Genomic DNA, 18610 nt, shown 5'->3' with positions numbered 1-18610 from the left:
TGCAAAAAAAGCCAACAAATGCAATGTTTTTATCATTTGTGCATGTCACACACAACATAGGCTATGTGACAAGTGCTACAGCTGTTCCGATTAAAAACGGCATGTCATATGTAAACAACATGATTAGTAACAACACCAAATAGCCTATTCTTACTTTATAGCAACCCTGACAGTCATCACAGTCAGCAGGAAGAATTGATGATTGGAGGTTTATTATAAACACACACATATCATGTGTATCATATTATGTTCATCCTATAGATACTTTATTTTTTCGTTATGACAATAAGATAATTATTATTATTATAAATGAGTTGGAGGTTCAACTCCAGACCACAAACTGCTCAAATAAAGCTCTTAAACTCACCTTCAGGATCATCCACAGCCACAGGCTCAAACCAACGTGGAGGCAGCATACGCCTCACAGACTCTGGCAACTTCTCTTTTATACGATCTGAGATTAAATTCAAACACAGTGAAAACATATTACATAACAGTGATATGAGGTTTCAGCTGTTGGCTTGTTTGGACATGTGGATAACGACAAAAAACAAAACACTTATTGTAATATTTAGTTTTCAGTAGTAGGCCACACACACACACACACACACACACACACACACACACACACACACACACACACACACACACACACACACACACACACACACACACACACACACACACACACACACACACACACACAGTGAGTTCTAAAGATTAAAATATTTGACATTGCGTGTAGCTGTTGAGCAGAAACTTTGTAAGCACGTTTGTTGTCTGTTATATGTGTAACTTTAAATCAGTATAGAAACTTACCACGATATTTCACACCCAGCATCAAACCCACTGCAAGGATGAAAGCAACAATAATGCCTCCAACAATCCCTCCCACAGATTCAGGTTCTTCAGAGAAAAAATAAACAATTACTCTACCGAGTTTAATTTGCTTTCAATTCAAGAATAATAAATACATGTTCCGCATTTAGTTGACAATGTTATAATGGGTCGATATCATTATTTTTAAACACACAGGTACGTACAATAACTATTAGAGTACTTTCAGACTTGCGGCTGGTTGTAAAGTAGTACATTTTGTACAAACTGTCTGACAACTCTAGGGATGGGACGATATGAACATTACATGTCACGCTAATTGCGGCAAAAATAATTGAGATTAACGATATTATCGCGATAATGAAAATATGCTTAAGACTTAAAATGGCACTTTTGTTTAACCACTTGAACCCTCAGCATCCCTATACTGGGGGGAACGTTCGCCAAAAATAGCCGATCTACAAGCTCGTTGCAACGCGTTGTGAGCTTGTAGATCTGCTATTTTTGGAAGTTGTACTGAATTTGTAGCTCAACAAAAGCTAATTCATCCTAGTGTATGATGGAGGATAATTTCACGATAACTTAAAATCTCCCCAATACGATTATTGTGAGCGTTTTTTATCACAATAAACGATAAATACCGATTATCGTCCTATTGTGTTAGGTAGGCTAACATGGCTTCATTACAACATTAAGGCTACTTTCATTAAATTCACACCAGCAGCTGTAAAGCTGAACAAGCAGAGGAGGGAGAAGATTATTAGAAGTGCTTTCAGGATGCTGAAACACTGAGACAGCAGGTGTTGTTGACAGCTGAGACAATTGAAGGTGATCGTAATATTAGGACTCAGAATTAATTAGAAATTAGCATGTTATTAAACTCATTAAACTTGACTCCGATGGTGAAGCCGTGAACAGACAAAAACATGAAATTATGAATTAATCAGCCCAGCCCATAGGAACATATATATAGTCAATGTTCCTTTCTTAGGACGGAGCTCCTGTCTCCATACCAGAATTTAGGGGAGCTCAAGACAAAACACAACACAACAAAATACAAAACCAATTGTCAGAGAGGGGGAGAGAGACAGGGAGAGAGACAGGGTGAGAGACAGGGGGGAAAGAGAAGGGGAGACAGGGAGAAGGGGAGAGGGAAAAGAGCGAGAGTGAATGGGAGTGACAGAGAGGGAAAGAGAAAGGGAGGGAGAGAGTGAAAGAGCGAGGGGGAGAGGAACAAAGGGAGAGAGGGAGAGAAAGAGGGAGAGATGGACAAAACATTGTAATATGACTAGTCACTTCTGAATTTCATAGATAGAAACCATTAGGACTTACTTTCATTTTCTTCATCAGATGCATGTTCAGTTGGGGCTGATGAGTAGAGAGGAAAAGATCAGTTTCACTTCACATTGTTACAGACAATTATGAAATCAATACCAGCATCAGGTTAATTTATGTTCCATTTTCCTGTTGGTTTTGCTATGTGAGAAGATTACCCAACAATTACATTACTGGGTTTAATTTGCTTTCCATTCAATAATAATAAATACATGTTCTGCATTTAGTTGACAATGTTATGTTATATTTTAAACACTCAGGTACGTGCAATAACTATCAGAGTACTTTGCTCTGATTGTGTGACACCAGACGTATTAATGTTCCTCAACAACATGTAGACTACCATACAAGAAGCCATGTAGCCTGGGTCAGCTGGCTACACTGACTGTACATTTGATTTAGTTTACTTCATGTCAACGTCATATTATATTCTCCCTGATATCCAGCTGTGTACTAGGCTACCATATTTTACACAGATTACAACACAATATAGGCTATGATAATAATAATAATAATAATAATAATAATAATAATAATAATAATAATAATAATAATAATAATAATAATAATAATAATATCATCATCATCATTATTATTATTACTACTAGACCAGGGGTGTCAAACTCATTTTGGTGTCCGGGCAAGATTGGTCAAATGGTGACTTGAGGTGGGCAGACTGGGCACGCAGACACGGAGACACGCATGCACGCTCATGCACATTCAGTTATACATCATTGTTTTTCAGTCTGTTGTTTCAGTCACTGCTATAACTACAGCATATCACTTTAAAACATTTTATGAAGATTATATACAAATGAATTATGAATTAATTAATTGCACGTCCCACTGGAAGGAGACCCCGGGGCAGACCAAGGACCAGATGGGGGGATTACATCTCCACACTGGCCTGGGAACGCCTCGGGATCTGTTGCCCCCGCGACCCGGCTCCGGATAAGCGTTTGAAGAATCGATGGATGGATTATAAAAAAATTATAAATATTTTCAGTAAATAGCTACAGTACACAACATTATTTTTTTTGAGGCCTACTATCAGCAATGCAACTCAGACAATGAACTCAGTTCAGTCGTTTTTATTGAACAATAACGAAAATTCAGAAAATGTCAATGAATCAAAATAATGACACTCAATGCTTTTTTTCCGGTTTTAGAATAGAAAAGAAATAACCCTAACAGTAAAAGCTCAGGTCAAAACAACATCATTTTCTTTTTCTTTTTTACAAAAAAATGATGTACCTGACATCTCTTTGCTTTAACTGACCTGTCAACATCAGGGACCAGGTTCTGAGCAGTAGTAACTTTCATGATGTAATAATTACTATAAAATCTCCATGTCTCTTCAGCTCTTTATAAACAAAAAATGCATATTTATTTTTTCTATTTCTTTGTCTTTGTTTTAGCCAAAATGTATCACTTGCACTACATTTTAAGTGACCTTTTTACTTTTGGAAAATAATATTGAAGAAACTGTTAACTGGTTAATGTGTGTACTGTCACTTTAAAAGCGCAATTTATACTTCATCGTACAACAGTGTCACGCACCAAACATGGCCGATCTCCAAGCTCCAAGATTTTCGGCAACGATAGACTGAGAAGACAGCGCACATTGAATATGTCACACTAGGCGACACTAGTCATTCATTCACGTTTTTAAGAGTTTAAGAGTCCTAAACAGATTATTATCATTTGGATTATTAAAATTGTCAACGGAGACAGAGGACGAGTCGAGTGAAACTTTTGAGCGTTTCACTCGTAACGGCCGTTATTCCACCGCACATGTAAACACAACGACGCAACCACCCGTACAAATGGAACCAAATGGACCCTTACGGTCCCCTTAAAGAAGCGATGTTACGATGTATCCAATAGTGAGCCAATAAAATCCCTCGTCCTTGTTTCCCTGGGCAGCGCTGGTTAGCAGGGATCTATACACTTTTAGACTGACATGTTTGTGCCAGCGTGGGTGATTAGATTTATTTCTTGATCTCCTCTTGTCTTGATTGTTTAGACATGACTTGGCCATTGTTCTCACAAAACAAGTTTGGCCACTATTAGACCTTCGCAGTCAGAGGCAAGGGGGGTTGGGGGGATAACTGCCTGCCGGCTCCGCCGTTTTTTTGTCTTTTTTTTCTCTCTCGTTTTTTTTCCATTAGAGCTAGTATGAAAAGGTGTTTTTTCAAATCACTTCGCGGGCCGCAATGGACCTTTCCGTGGGCCGCAAAATGCCCGCGGGCCGCGAGTTTGACAAGCCTGTACTAGACACTAGAAATAATTAAAGAAGTTACTTTGTTGAGAGGTCACAGCAGACAACAAGAATTACCAACATGTTTGTGTTTGTTTGTTTCACTGTGCTTCATACAGACACACATAACCAGTTGCCAACATAATAGTCAAAATAGCACTGTTGACCCTGTATCACAGTGGATCAATTTCTACATTGTGGAATAAACTACATACCTTTGTAAAACAGGTTGTCAATGGCATCACTCTGCTCCACACTGAATGGGTTCTTCATTTCACAAAAACGAAGTTTAACCTTCTCCCCTTCCTCATTGTTGAAGATAATCAACCGATGAGAGTCAGACACCATCCATTCCCCTTCATCTTTCTTCCAGCGATATGTGACCGGACCTGAATCTGTGATGTCCCCGTAACAGACCAGTGTGCAGCTGGTAGAGTTAGATGTACAAGGAGCCTTGATAGCCAGCACTGGCTTTGGGACTCTCTCTATAGGGAAAAAAATGTGAACACAGCTCAGAAATACTGGTCAAGTTGTCTCCAGACTGCAGTTAGAACATTTTCAAAAGGAAAACACCTGATCTTCCTCAGGTAATGATTATGGTGCAGACACACGTACTGTAGGTGGAGTCATTTATTTGTATTATTATTATTATTATTATTATTATTATTATTGTGTTTTATTTTTATGCTTCACATGCATTTTCTGTGGAAGCAGTGTAAACAAAACAAAAATTGCTTCTGCAGAAAAAAAAAGAAAAAAGATAAGAAAGATTATATTAGACAAAAGGCAGCCATTTCTAAAGTAAAACGATTATGAGTCAACATTATGCAAAATGAGAAGCAAATTTCACTGGGTGGCAGCCAATCAGATTGTTCAATGTGACAGGGTAGCAACCACGTAGAAACCGTTTCATCAGTGACACATGACACCACTTGAGATTGACAGAAAGGAGACAAAACTTATCATAGATATTACATACAGATGGATAAACGGCAGCTGAAGGTAACATAATGTTGGTGTGTTTCATTGAGTTGTTTCTGTGTGCCAGCATTACGTTATGTGTACCGGAGTTGTCCATGCTGGTATGAGATAAAGCCACTATTAATATTACCTGCAACCGGAAACCCATCTGTCACAAAGTTCCATTCTTATGTTTTGTACAACAAGCTGATTGTTTCTAAACCCATCAGGAGCACTAACAGTTAGGGATATATCATTTTGGCCGATTAATCTGCCATTATTTCACTTTTTTGACTACATCAGTATTAACAATGACACAGCCGATGTATTGTTATATCAAAAGGTTTGTGTTGATTTTTATTTTTTTTGTTGCTTAAAGTTAAATGTTTTTTCAAATGTTTTATTGTTTAAAACATCAATAATGTGTGGTCTAGAACTATCCAAAATCTGAATCTGCCTCAGACCCAAAACTCTGGCATCGGTTGGGCTCTACTAAAAATCTCTCTGGATTGGAACAGAGAAAAACTAAATCCATCATGGTGAAATGTGTTGGAGTTCAATTGGTGCTTCTAGGTGGATTAAACATTTAAACACATTTCAGCAACACGCCCACCAACAGAAAACATTTGGTGGTGAATGTGACTCACTCTGCTTACATGTATCTGTACATAGTCAAACTACAATGAGCCAGGATACTCGTTCTTCTCATAAGCACCAACTGTTACCAACTTTTTTGTTTGTTTTAATAACTATTTACAGCTATGCAGAATAAAATTCTGATTTACACATAAAATTGGGAGAAAAAAGGTGTACTACTTTTAGGTAAAATAGTAATAATTTTCAGACTAAACATAATCAGTGTCACTTTCTGTTCTTTATTATTATTATTTTTATTTATTTTTATGAAAATACATTTAAATTCACTAATCCTTAAATTGCATTATGAATAAAGAATTTTCTCTTCTGAGGACTGGACAGACATGTATTGAAAAGATTACCACAATCATAACATTTATCCTTCACAAACAGTCATACTTACTGATCACTTTAACCTTGTAAGTCTTGTTCTGCAGTCGACCGTTTACCTCCATAGAATATACTCCACTGTCTTCCATGATCATGTTGTTGATGATCAATCTTTGAGTTTCTTTATTCAATGCAGTGCGGTCTCTATATGTCCCATAGTAATCCACATCAGGACCAAAGCCCTGATCCCATTCTGCTACCTTATTGGGGCCATGTTTCCACAGGATGCCAGTGGTGGGTTCAGTAACAGAGTTGGTATCTGGAAGCAATTCAAGGATTCCTCCCAATGGTGTGTATTTCACATCTTGTAGGTCTGTGTGGAAAAGAATATTTCAGTCAAGATATAGTTAAAGCACATTTAGTAGAAAGAAGGGTTTCTGAACAAAAATAAGTGTCCAACTATGGACAAATGTTACATCATAATCTATACTCTTAACTAATTCAAAGAAATATATATATATCAGAGAGAGAGAGAGAGAGAGACTGGGGATGGGGATGGACAGAAACTATGGTAGCCTATTGGGTCACCACCATGCAATCTTGTGGTGGACATTTTCTTAAAATTATATTTTTGCCACGGAGATACATAATAAGTGGTCAATAATATAATAATATCAACAGAAACCATAGGCAGAGAATGGGGATTGGGGAAGGCTAATATTTGACCAACTATTATAGGCTATATTATTTTAAGGACCACATGGTCAACGTTATGATGTAAATAACAGCAATTAAATGCTCTGACTGTAAACAATAATGCAGCTGTGATGCAAAGACAGTAAAACACTGACAACTAGACGCGTCGCAATTCAGGGCAATTGCAGAGTGTGGTTGCGCCGACGCGAGTCGCGGGTCGCTGCCGCCGGGACTCAAGGAATACGCTGGGAGGAATACCGTCGGAGGCTGCGCCAATTACATTGTCACGCAACTCCTGAGATCACTTGCGTTTCATTTTGAGAGGATTGGTCCCCCCAACATATGTTTTTTGCATCAAAAGGTTACATTTTTAGCATTTGTGGCACCCCCTATGGATCAAAGTGGAAATTCTTTTGGGGATTTGTTGAGTTAACCACCCTTGACATGTGATTCAAATTTGGGATTGACTGGACGTTTTGTTCGTGATTTGTGGGCTTTTTTTGTAAAACGGGCCCCTCCCGCTAACTTTGGAAGCCATTTACGGACGAACGGTATGGACTATCAAAATTCTGTTTCAGTCCAGAGTATTGCATGGGTCCAGAGATCATGTGAACCGATTTTTGTGAAATTTGGGCAAAATATGTGGGAGGAGGAGCTAAAAGTGTGTTTTGAAGGAAATTCAAAATGGCGGAAAATCTATCCAGACGCAAATGGGCGTGGCCTATATGGGGAGTTGCGTCATGATTTTTTTATTCTATGACCTATGGTTCAAGAGTTATAGGCCAAAAGGTAAAGTGGGCTGTTATAGCGCCACCATGTGGCCGACTGGTGTGATTCTTTTTTTTAATAATTTTGCAATAAACTATGAACCTCCCCTCCAAGTCTTGTAACTGTAGCCCTTACGGTTTCCGAGAAAAAAATACTTGAATGGGAGTTTTTGCAATTCCCATTAAAGTGGATGGGGAAATTTTATGCACTAATAAATCAATATCAAAAAATCTATCCAGACGCAAATGGGCGTGGCCTATATGGGGAGTTGCGTCATGACCCAAGGAATCTAGGGGGAAAAAGATTTTTATTTTACGACCTACGGTTCAAAAGTTGTAGGCCAAAACGTAAAGTGGGCTTTTATAGCGCCACCATGACGCCGAATGGTGTAATATTAGTTTCAATAATTTGGCAATAAACTATGAACCTCCCCTCCAAATCTGGTAACTCTAGCTCTTACGGTTTCTGAGAAAAAAATACTTGAATTTGAGTTTTTTCACTTTTCCATTAAAGTGGATGGGGAAATTTAATGCACTAATAAATCAATATCAATTAAACTATGCAACCAATCTCTTAGCAAAGTACAAGCAGTCGATTCCCGGTGAAGCCGGTCATTATGACATATGGCACGAAATTGGGAAAAATAAACTGTGGGAGGAGTAGCGAATAACAAAAACGTTTATCTAGTGGAATAAAGTCGGTAGAGTACTATAGTCTGGTTGCCCATTCGGGCAACCACACTAACTAAAGTTACCTATCTGCCTCCTCCCTCTCTCTCTCTGTCTATTTGTTTGTCTATTTCTCATGAGAAAACATACGTTTGTATTGCCAAATCAAAAGTGGAACATAATCAAAACAAAACAATGTATCATGTATGTACAATTAAATAAGGTGTGTTCTCTCTCTCTCTGTGTTTCTCAACCTTTTCAGGCCACGGCCCCCAAAATAATCATATTTGAACTGGGGACCCCCCTAAACATAGACGGATTAAAGTGAAAATGGGCCCTATGCACAAAATCGCAACGGACCCCCCCCCCCCCGCGCGCGCATGCATGTGTCCCGGACCCGCGCGTGAAGCGCGCGCGCAAATTTTTGCGGTTATTGCGGTTATATTGGCCGTTTTGGGGCGTTTTTTGGTTACTTTATTTCGGTTTTAGGGTTAGGGTTAGGGTATATATATATATATATTATATATTTTTTTTAAAAGCCTATTAAATCCAAGGCCCCCCATTGGCTCAGGGCCCTGTGCACGTGCACACTTTGCCCAAGCCATAATCCGTCCCTGCCCCTAAATAATCATATTTGAACTGGGGACCCCCCAAAATAATCATATTTGAACTGGGGACCCCCTAAAATAATCATATTTGAACTGGGGACCCCCCAAAATAATCATATTTGAACTGGGGACCCCCTAAAATAATCATATTTAAACCGGGAACCCCCCAAAATAATCATATTTGAACTGGGGACCCCCCACCCTGATAAGCATTTGGAATTGTAGGAGTTAAGGCATTACATTTAGATTTGACTCAGTTCCACACATAAATATCTTTCTTACATTATTTGACAATCTTTTTAAGTAATTTGATAATTACTTTTGTAATGGTCTTTTTTTTTTATTGTTTTGGTATTTTTGGTATTAGGATAATTAGGTATTAAAAGTCCTTAAATTGTCACTTTACTGTCAACTGAAACTTGCAGTTGATCAATGCGTGTCTGCGTTTACAAATATTATAGATATTTTATGAAAAATATTTTTTGAAAAAATATTGTTCATAAATATATATAGGCCTATATATTTTTTTAATGAAATATTTGCCACGGACATAGACGAGTCTCACCACGGACATGAATGTCCGTGTACGGACATGTTGACGACCCCATCATAATTCACACTTCACAGAAACAGAGATGAATATGAACTTAAAGGGGTAGTTCACCCCCCAAATAACTTTTTTTCTATTGATTACTCACCCCATGGAGCCTTGAATTCATGGATATTTTTTTGTTTTTGTCGCATTCCTTCCTTTATTATTTGATTATAATAAATGTAGCCCCATTGATTCCGGTAGGAGACACAAATGCATTTGTGTCTCCTACCGGAATCAATGGGGACACATTTATTATAATCAAATTATTGGCTTAGGAATGTGACAAAAACAAAAAAATATCTATGAATTCAAGGCTCCAGATGGTCAGTAATCAATAGAAAAAAAGTTATTTTGGGGGTGAACTACCCCTTTAAGAACAACAACGCTATGTGAAAGGGAGGGGGAGGAATAATAGAAACGGAACAGAGATATTTGTTGAAAAGTAGATGTTTGTGACAGTATTTATTGCTCCAGTGATTTTATTTTATTTTTTACAAAGGGGGATTACCTTCAAAATTAGTTATTTACGTCTGTATGCTTATTATGACAAACCGAAATTTGTTGTTACATTGCCAACTCTCACATGTACAACGTTCAAATTTCAAATATAAAGTGTTTACCCCCGAGCCACGGATATTACAAGGCGACCCGGACCGCGATAAGTACCCGTATCTCCCGTAGTGTTCAATAAAAAGCATTTTAATCCGATCGCCGGCCATTTTCTCCAAATTGTCTCCGATACTTTCAACCATGCGACACTAATGGTTGGGAGGTGTATTGCACTCTGATACATAAAAAAAGAAGAAAAAAAAAAGGCCGGCGATGGGATTAAAACGCCTTTTATTGAACAATACGGGAGATACGGTTACTTATCGTGGTCCGGATCGCCTTGTAACATCCGTGGCTCGGGGGTAAGCACTTTATATTTGAAATCTGAACGTTTATGTACATGTGAGAGTTGGCAATGTAAAAAAATCGAACACCGCTATAAACCGGGGGGACTCGGCACCCGGGCTATGCGCAACACAGAGAAGGAGGGAGGAGGGGGGGGGGGGGGGTAGCTACCTACTTATTACTGTCTATTGTATGCTCTATCTATGGTAGTTACAGATACAGACACTCAGGAGAGAAGGAGACAAGTCCCGCAAGCGCAATTCACGTTCACTTGAGTATAGTAATATTAACAACATCGCTGCGGGAATGTCTTCCTCGCCTCTGGTCCAGAATGTCCCGCATTATAAGCGCTGAATTAGTTCATTAAGTAGCAGGATAAAGTAGTATGTGTGTTTTATCCTTTCTTAAAACTACAGTACGCGTCACAGACGCAGGGCGTTCACTGTTCAGCATCCCCCTACGATTACCTTCCCACACGGCAGCTCTACCCACCTCAAATGTAGGGGCTAAAAGGGATTAATCAACATAGACAAGATTTTCAATATTCAATAAATATAATTCATTAAGATGTTTAGTTGGTTTTCAAATTAGGTTAAACTTAAAGGAGACATGAGTCAACGTGTGTCCATGTTATCCTGAATGTTTTATAGTGACTTGTCTGAAGTTATCTTACCTGATAGGATGAGTTCAGCAGCTGTCAACAGACAGACGAACCATGAAGCTCTGGAGACGAGACTCAGGAGACGAGCCTTCATGATGATGATCGCCGAGAACTAATCATCAAGAATTTAACAACAAACACATCCACACACCTTTATATGTCTTTGGGCGGCACTCCGGTAGGCGGTAGCTCTGGAGCTGCACGCACGCACCGTCAGCGGCAAGCCGTCCTCAACCCAAGCAAGATATATTTAAAGCAGGTAGGGTCATCTACGTCATTTTCGCTATCATGCAATTCCAGCCGGCAGATTCGTCGCACCATGGGAGCCAGAGCTCCGTTCCGGTAGCAAATATAACACATCCGGTTTTTGAGCTAGCAAATATAAGGTTTCCGGTTGCCTTCAAAGTAAGAGCATCGCATTTAATGTTTTATGAAAGACATACATGCATTTCGAAAAAGACATTTATACAGTGCCCAGACAGCACAGCGACATAGCGCCGATGTAGTGCCTATGCCTACATCCCTCTGTAGCATTGTAGGGGCTATGTCGCGTGGGGAGCGTTTGCTCACTGGGAAGATGTCTCCGCGACGTCGCTGGCCGCTTTTGCGCCGACATCGCTGCTCTCTCTGTGCGATCTTAATTCCGACGGTTGGACGCTTATCCTCCCTTCACCCTCTCCTCATTCTCTCCTTGTCCTCTCTTTATCCTCTCTTCTCACGCTGTCAATTCTACACTTATTCTACACTACTCTACATGTGCAAACATTGTTTTATGATGGTTAATATTTTACAAAAATCTAAAATGAATATATCATTTATTAAAACAAAAACATTTATTAGAAAAAGTCCTTACCTGCTGTACCTGGTAATGGAAGCCTTTCATATGATAAATATAAATTAAAATGTCTTTGGTCTCTTACTGGATATTTAAATATAAGTTAGTGGAAGTAATAGTTTTCTATTGTTTAGCCTACCACTGCATAGAAATGACACATTTTCTTACTATACCTTTTAAAATTGTTCTGCAAAATTCTACTTCATTCACAATACCCTTTTCCCTGTCATTTCAACAAAGAAACATTTAGCAAAGCTTTGTACGAAACCTTTTTCTTTATGTAGTCTGTTATTTTCAGTGCAAATATAATCATAATATACAGAGCAGAATATACAAATAAAACAAGTCCAAAAAGTGCAGTGTCACAACACCAGTGGTGGAAAGAGTACTCACATTTTTTTTTTAGGAAAAGTATCAATACTGCAATATAGTACTCAGGTACAAGTAAAAGTCCGGAATTCAAAATGTACTTGAGTAAAAGTACAAAAGTATTGGCATCAAAATGTACTTAAAGTACCAAAAGTAAAAGTACTCATCATGCAGAATGTCACAAATGTCAAAAATTACAGGCAATTTTAAAATAGTCTGCATTGTGGCTTGCAGGGATCCCAGTCAAAAGCTTTATTGTATGATATACACCAGGGGGCTTCAACAGGGGCTCCGGGACCCCTAGGAACCCTCAGAGATACTGAAGGGGGGCCGCCAAATCTTTGTGATAGGGATTTTTTTTCTAATTTTTTACATTAACCACTTGAACCCTTGCATCCCTATTCTGGGGGGAACATTAGCCGAAAATAGCATACGAGCTTGTAGATCTGCTATTTTCGGCAAAGAGGTTTTGTGTACAAGGAAAAAAAGAGCAGGTCAAAGCTCAAGTTTACAAAGTATTGAGGGTTTTAAGTGGGTAAATGTCTGAAAACACACATTTAACATGAATCCAGTATGTAGCGGGGGGTCCCTGCTCCATCTCTCGCTCAGCTAAGGGGTCCTTGGCCTGAAAAATGTTGAAGACCTCTGATATACCCAATAAAGCTTTTAACTGGGTGCCCTGCAAGCCATAGTGTGCAGACTATTATTTTAGAATATTTAGTAAATTAATGCCCTACTTTGACATACAAGAGGAAGGAAGCTGGCTAAGTATCATAAGTGTCCTTGAGCAAGACACTGAACCCCTACTGCTTCCGATAGTAGGTTGGTGCCTTGCATGGTTTCCTCCGCCATCGGTGTGTGAATGGGTGAATGTGAAGTACATCGTACAGCGATTTGAAGGGCCGGAAAGACTATAAAGGCGTTAAATGCATAAATGCAGTCCATTTATCTGTGCACAAGATGTAACAACATAAAACATCCTTGAACCATGAGTTTAAGTAGCAAAAACAGTGAATCCACAAGCTCACAACGCATAGCGACAGAATGTGATCTTATAGATCTGCCATTTAAAAAAGAAATTAAAGCGAAAGTGGTCAAGTGTGTCTGTGGGTTTAAAAAATATTTAACCAATGAAAAGAGCTTGTGACTAAATACTACATTGGAACACAGGTTCTTTTTCCCCATTTCCTGAAAACGAAACAGTTTTAGACATGCAAGGTTTCTGTTTCACGGCTTGATAAAGCTGAGGAGCCCACAAAGACAAGAAGACCACTTCATTCTGTTGTTGATTGCAGTCCGTTTCTTTAGCCCCCACCACCACTTTCGACCTGAAGCCTGTTTGAAGTGATCGGTCATGGCGCTGTTGACTTGATGCTTTGTAGCATGTACATGTAGTCCCAATGGCTTCTGCAATGAAAAAACAAACAAACAAAAAAACATCAACAGCAAATATACTGTAGATGTCACGTAGTACAGACAAGAAAAAAAAAATCCTTCATGACTATACATCTTATCAATCACATGTGTACACCGTGAAGAAGCAATCAACAGATAACTCTTCCACTGACAGAATGGATGGCTGTCTTTCTTTTTAAGATATTTTTCTGCCTTTATTGATAGGAAAGTAGACTGACAGGAAACGGGGAGAGAGATGGGGGGTGACACACAGCAAAGGACCACTAGGCCAGCGGGCGCCCCAGCGGCTGTCTTCCTTAAAGGAGCATTTCACCCCTGGAAGAAGTTTTCGGTCTTTTAATGAAGTTTAGGAGTCAAGAAACAAGATCCTGTTTTTTTTTGTGTGAATAATCTGTGTTTTTAGATATCTAGTAATCTTCGCATTCTTCGTGACGTTATTTGCGTCATGAGAGATATGTCTCATTCCTTTCCGCACTACATGTTGTCTTGACGCGTCTCAGTCAGACCAGCTCCAAACGACAGCCCCCGTAACACTTTGTTCAACCTTCTTTCGCCACTCGGCCACTCCCATTAGCTGCGGCCAGCGGGCAACCCCCCTTGCAGAGTGAGGCATTACTTTACCTGAGTTATCTTCTGATAGTTGTACTTGAATGTTGACATGAAATAATAATCCTGTGTAGTGTTTGATAAGCGCAAGCTTGAAAAAAAAATACAGCGTGGAGTGGCAGCGCTGGTAAACAAACACCGTCGCAAAGGCTAGGATCATAATACCAAGGATTCGACAGTGATGTCAATACTATGCGACACGGAAGTAGAACAGCAGAAAGATACCAAGGATGTGCAGTGATATGACATCACTAACGAATCCTTGGACATATATGTAACTAGATGAACGTGTGCGAGTACAGCCAGTGTTGCCAGATATTGTGAGAGAAATAAGCAGCCAGGTCTATGAAAACAAGCCCAAAAGAAGATAACTAGGCCAAGAGCACTTTACCTAGACATGGGATATTATATATTTGAAAATTGCCGATCTACAAGCTCACAACGCTTCGCGACCCATTGTGAGCTTGTAGATCTGCTATTTACAAAAAAAATCTTGAGGGGGAAAAAGTGCAAAATGTGGATTTTCTTTTTTTTTTCATTTACTTTTTATTGGATTTTTCAGAACATGAAAACAAACATACACAAAAAAAGAAAAGACTAGCACATTACTAACAAACAAACCGAACATACAAAACATACAAATACAAACATATAAGGGGAAATGTGGAATATTTTTGACACATATTTGTTAGGGGCTCCCTGGCACAAATTATAATTTCAGATGGGGGTCTGTGGAAAAATACATGAACATGTTTGAGAACCACTGGTTTAAACAACAATCAAAACATTTGGAAACAAGCCCAAATATCAACTACATTTTAGAAAGAAGCCGCTTATAATAAGCAGACATGGCGACACTGGCATGCTGTTTGGATGTTATTGTTGGAGATCACACCCACATGGAACCTCCCCTGCCACAAGGCACCAAAGCATTATGGTCATTGTAGTAATGCAGCAGTCCAGTCAAACCCTAGTCAAACACACAGATTTCATTATTTTTCTGGCCATAGGGTGCAAATTTTAAATTGTGCTACTGTTATCTACTACAAATACTATTACCATTGAGTGATTGCAGTTTCTTCCAGGGGTGAAATGCTCCTTTAAGGCGCTCTTCCCATGTTGTAAAACAAAAAAGGCTTGCACACTGTGGGCTCCTGTTGCAAAGTGCTTCATTGCACCCGAGTGCTGCTGTGACGTTTCAGGCTTTCGCCATTCTCCCGTTTAAGGAGAAGAGCATTAATATGACCACCTCGTCGTGGAAGCCTCCCAATATGGTGTTATATACACCAGTGGTTCTCAACCTTTTCAGGCCGTGACCCCCCAAAATGATCATATTTGAACGGGACCCCCTCACCCTGATAAGCACTTGGAATGTAAGGAGTTGAGGCATTCAATTTAGTTTGACTCGGTTCCACAGATAAATATTGTGAAAATAGCAGATCTACAAGCTCACAATGCCTCGCGTTGCGAGGCGTTGTGAGCTTGTATATCGGCTATTTTCACAATTTTGTTATATTAGGCTATTTGACAATTTGGCCAATGTTTTACCCGTTTATGGTACAGTTTGATGCAGTAATGGTCCCCCCCAAAATCATGTGGGGACCCCCCTGGGGATCCCGACCCACAGGTTGAGAACCACTGATATACACCAATATGGTGTTAGTTAAAGCCTTGCATCTCTTCGATGCCATCACTGCAACACCAAATCCATTGTGCCGAAAATAGCTGATCTACAAGCTCACAACGCGTTGCAACGTGACATGTTGCGCTATAGATCGGCAACTTTCACAGATGGTTTGTCTATTATGACGTGTCCAGAATAGGGACTATAGGGTTAATGTGGCTAAAATGTACCTTGTGCAGTCTTCACTCTTTGCTGTAAAGGAATATGGCCCCAATGTTGAATACAAAATACAGTTTAACACTTTCCAGCTCTACAGATTGTTAGCCCTGTGCCGTTTTCTTCAAGAGGGCCTAGAGCATATTTAGTTTTTGGCCTGATAATGCATGTGAGAAAACGAATGAACAAAAACAGTCAACATAAACAATATTTTAATATATACATATAGATACCTTGTGCTTGTTCTGGCTCTTGATGTGCAGTAGAGAGTACTTTCAAGATCTACAGCGGAAAACACAATGAAATAAATTCAATGTTATGTGGTTTGACATTTATACTTATAGCTGCTGTAAAGATTGACATTACGGTATCAAGCTATTTTGATTGATTGAATACATTTCTGGTGTCAAGCTTAGAAGACTTGTCTAGGACCAGTTGCAAATTGCAGACAGGTGCTCTTTATGGCGGTTTTGAAGGAGGGTACGGAGTCTCACTTTTTGATGGGTGTTGGTAGGGCATTCCACATTTTGGTGGCATAACAGAACAAATTTAACCCCAAGTTTGTGCCGAATCTGGGTTGAACGAGTTCAGTGGAGCTCCTTCTGGTGTTGTGCCTGCATGTGTCTCTCACGTTGTTGAAGCAGTTAGACAGGTACATGGGCTCAAGCATGACACACAATAACAGATAAATGTCAGTATTAACAGATGAAATGAACATATGGTACTGGTTGCTGTGTTTCTCTGTACCTTTATCAGTCTATTTTTAAATAAACATTTGTTTATCATTCAATTAGTTATGTTTTGTCAAGAAACATCAGTTTTTTGGTTAACAAACACACACACACACACACACACACACACACACACACACACAGGGACATATTCTGTAGCTTATTAAAAACGGCTTAGGTGGTAGGGATCATAAGTCAATCAAGATAGCCTTTCTTTAAGTACAGTATACCTGGTGTGGAGAGGGCTGTCAACAGCACAACAGTGACTAGGTAACATGCTGGCATGGCCAGCATGTTACCTAGAGAGGATAATTATTACAAATGTACAGTGGAATAGATAGTCTTCAGTCTTCAGCTACAAAGAGACCATTGAATAAAAAAGCATCAAAATTAAAAACTCACATTCAGGTTGTTGGGATACAAGTCTCAGAAATGTCTGGTGTTGGCTGAGCTACTTAAAAAGAAGATGGGAGGCCTCGAGTCCCGTTCCCGACGATCTTTACTGAACGTCTCTCCCCATCTCTCACATCTTTTTTCCTGTCCTTCTCCACTATACCTATAAATAAAGTCAGAAAAGACCCCAACAAAAATCTTTTAAAAAAGATGGGAAAAGAAAAATGGAACACTTGGCAATACAACAAAGGTTTACAATTGAACAAAGTTTACATTTTGATGTGTCAATATAAGTAGTCAGTGTAGTATAGACCAATTATCTGTTAACAAACATTGACACTGGACGCACAGGTGACTGCTTCATGTAATCAATTCCCAACAGATCGCCAAACCTGCTGTTTTGGGGTGCGCTGGTTTTAGTTCATTCAACTTGTGTGTTGGCTAGTGAGGTGCGTCCTAGTGAGACATATGTACTTCACCCCGCAACGGTATTGCGCGCCGAGAACAGCTGACATACAAGCTCACAACCACGTCGCGGATGAGACTGTTGTGCGCTTGGAGGTCTGCTGTTCTCAGACGTTCTCTACGCACCTTCGCGGACGGGCTGCAGCTGCGCGAGCAAGAGCAGGTTCTGGTGCCATGATCATAGAGCGCTCCCTCCATTCTTATGACAGCCACTGGAGGAGGGGTTTGGGGGACAACTGTTTTGAATTGCTATTATTGTTTACACACAACAGAAACCAAGGATTATATATTTCAAGAGCGAGAGATCACAGTAACAATCCTAAGCATTCTTCCTCCTTACTGGGAGAAAAACAGCATCTGAAAGTTTAATGGGATGCATTTTTACACGTGAGGCTGTGACCACTTTTACATCGCATCTTATGAGCGGTGGGGTTCAGTTGGTGCTGGCCTGCGTGCGCATACTGGTTCTTATTAGTGTGACGTAGTCTGTTAAGGCGTCTATATAGTCGCTGGTGAAGTCTCGTGTGGTAAATGGTGCATTTATATAGCGCTTTTATCCAAAGCGCTTTACATTGATTGTGCCATTAACCCATTCACACACACATTCATACACCGATGGCGGACGAAACCATGCAAGGCACCAACCTGCTCATCGGGAGCAATTAGGGGTTCAGCGTCTTGCTCAAGGACACTTCGACACTAACTCT

The 18610-nt window shown here is 39.6% G+C and overlaps 1 protein-coding gene and 1 long non-coding RNA gene across 5 annotated transcripts in view; both read right to left on the bottom strand.

Annotated features, from left to right (window-relative positions):
• LOC308080764 (NACHT, LRR and PYD domains-containing protein 3-like) overlaps nt 1–11387 on the bottom strand; it is a 167440-nt gene extending 156053 nt beyond the window's left edge. For all 4 annotated transcript variants that reach the window (XM_080422733.1, XM_080422731.1, XM_080422732.1 and 1 more), the window contains exons 1-6: nt 11261–11387; nt 6432–6731; nt 4648–4917; nt 2170–2205; nt 820–906; nt 368–454 (exon numbers count right to left, since the gene is read on the bottom strand). In XM_080422733.1, coding sequence (XP_080278859.1) covers nt 368–454; nt 820–906; nt 2170–2205; nt 4648–4917; nt 6432–6731; nt 11261–11342 — 862 coding nt within the window. In that variant the 5' untranslated portion in view covers nt 11343–11387. The remainder of the gene's footprint in view (nt 1–367; nt 455–819; nt 907–2169; nt 2206–4647; nt 4918–6431; nt 6732–11260) is intronic.
• Nucleotides 11388–12377: 990 nt separating this feature from the next.
• Nucleotides 12378–17373, bottom strand: LOC308080791. Its single transcript, XR_013932740.1, has 3 exons — nt 16809–17373; nt 16548–16596; nt 12378–13859 (listed from the first exon to the last, which is right to left on the bottom strand). It is a non-coding gene; the product is annotated as an uncharacterized lncRNA (long non-coding RNA).
• Nucleotides 17374–18610: the final 1237 nt, after the last annotated feature.

This window comes from Gymnoscopelus braueri (genome assembly GCF_963280865.1).
Source record: "Gymnoscopelus braueri genome assembly, chromosome: 24".
NCBI classification, from domain to species: domain Eukaryota; kingdom Metazoa; phylum Chordata; class Actinopteri; order Myctophiformes; family Myctophidae; genus Gymnoscopelus; species Gymnoscopelus braueri.
This window is presented reverse-complemented; position numbering and strand designations above follow the sequence as displayed.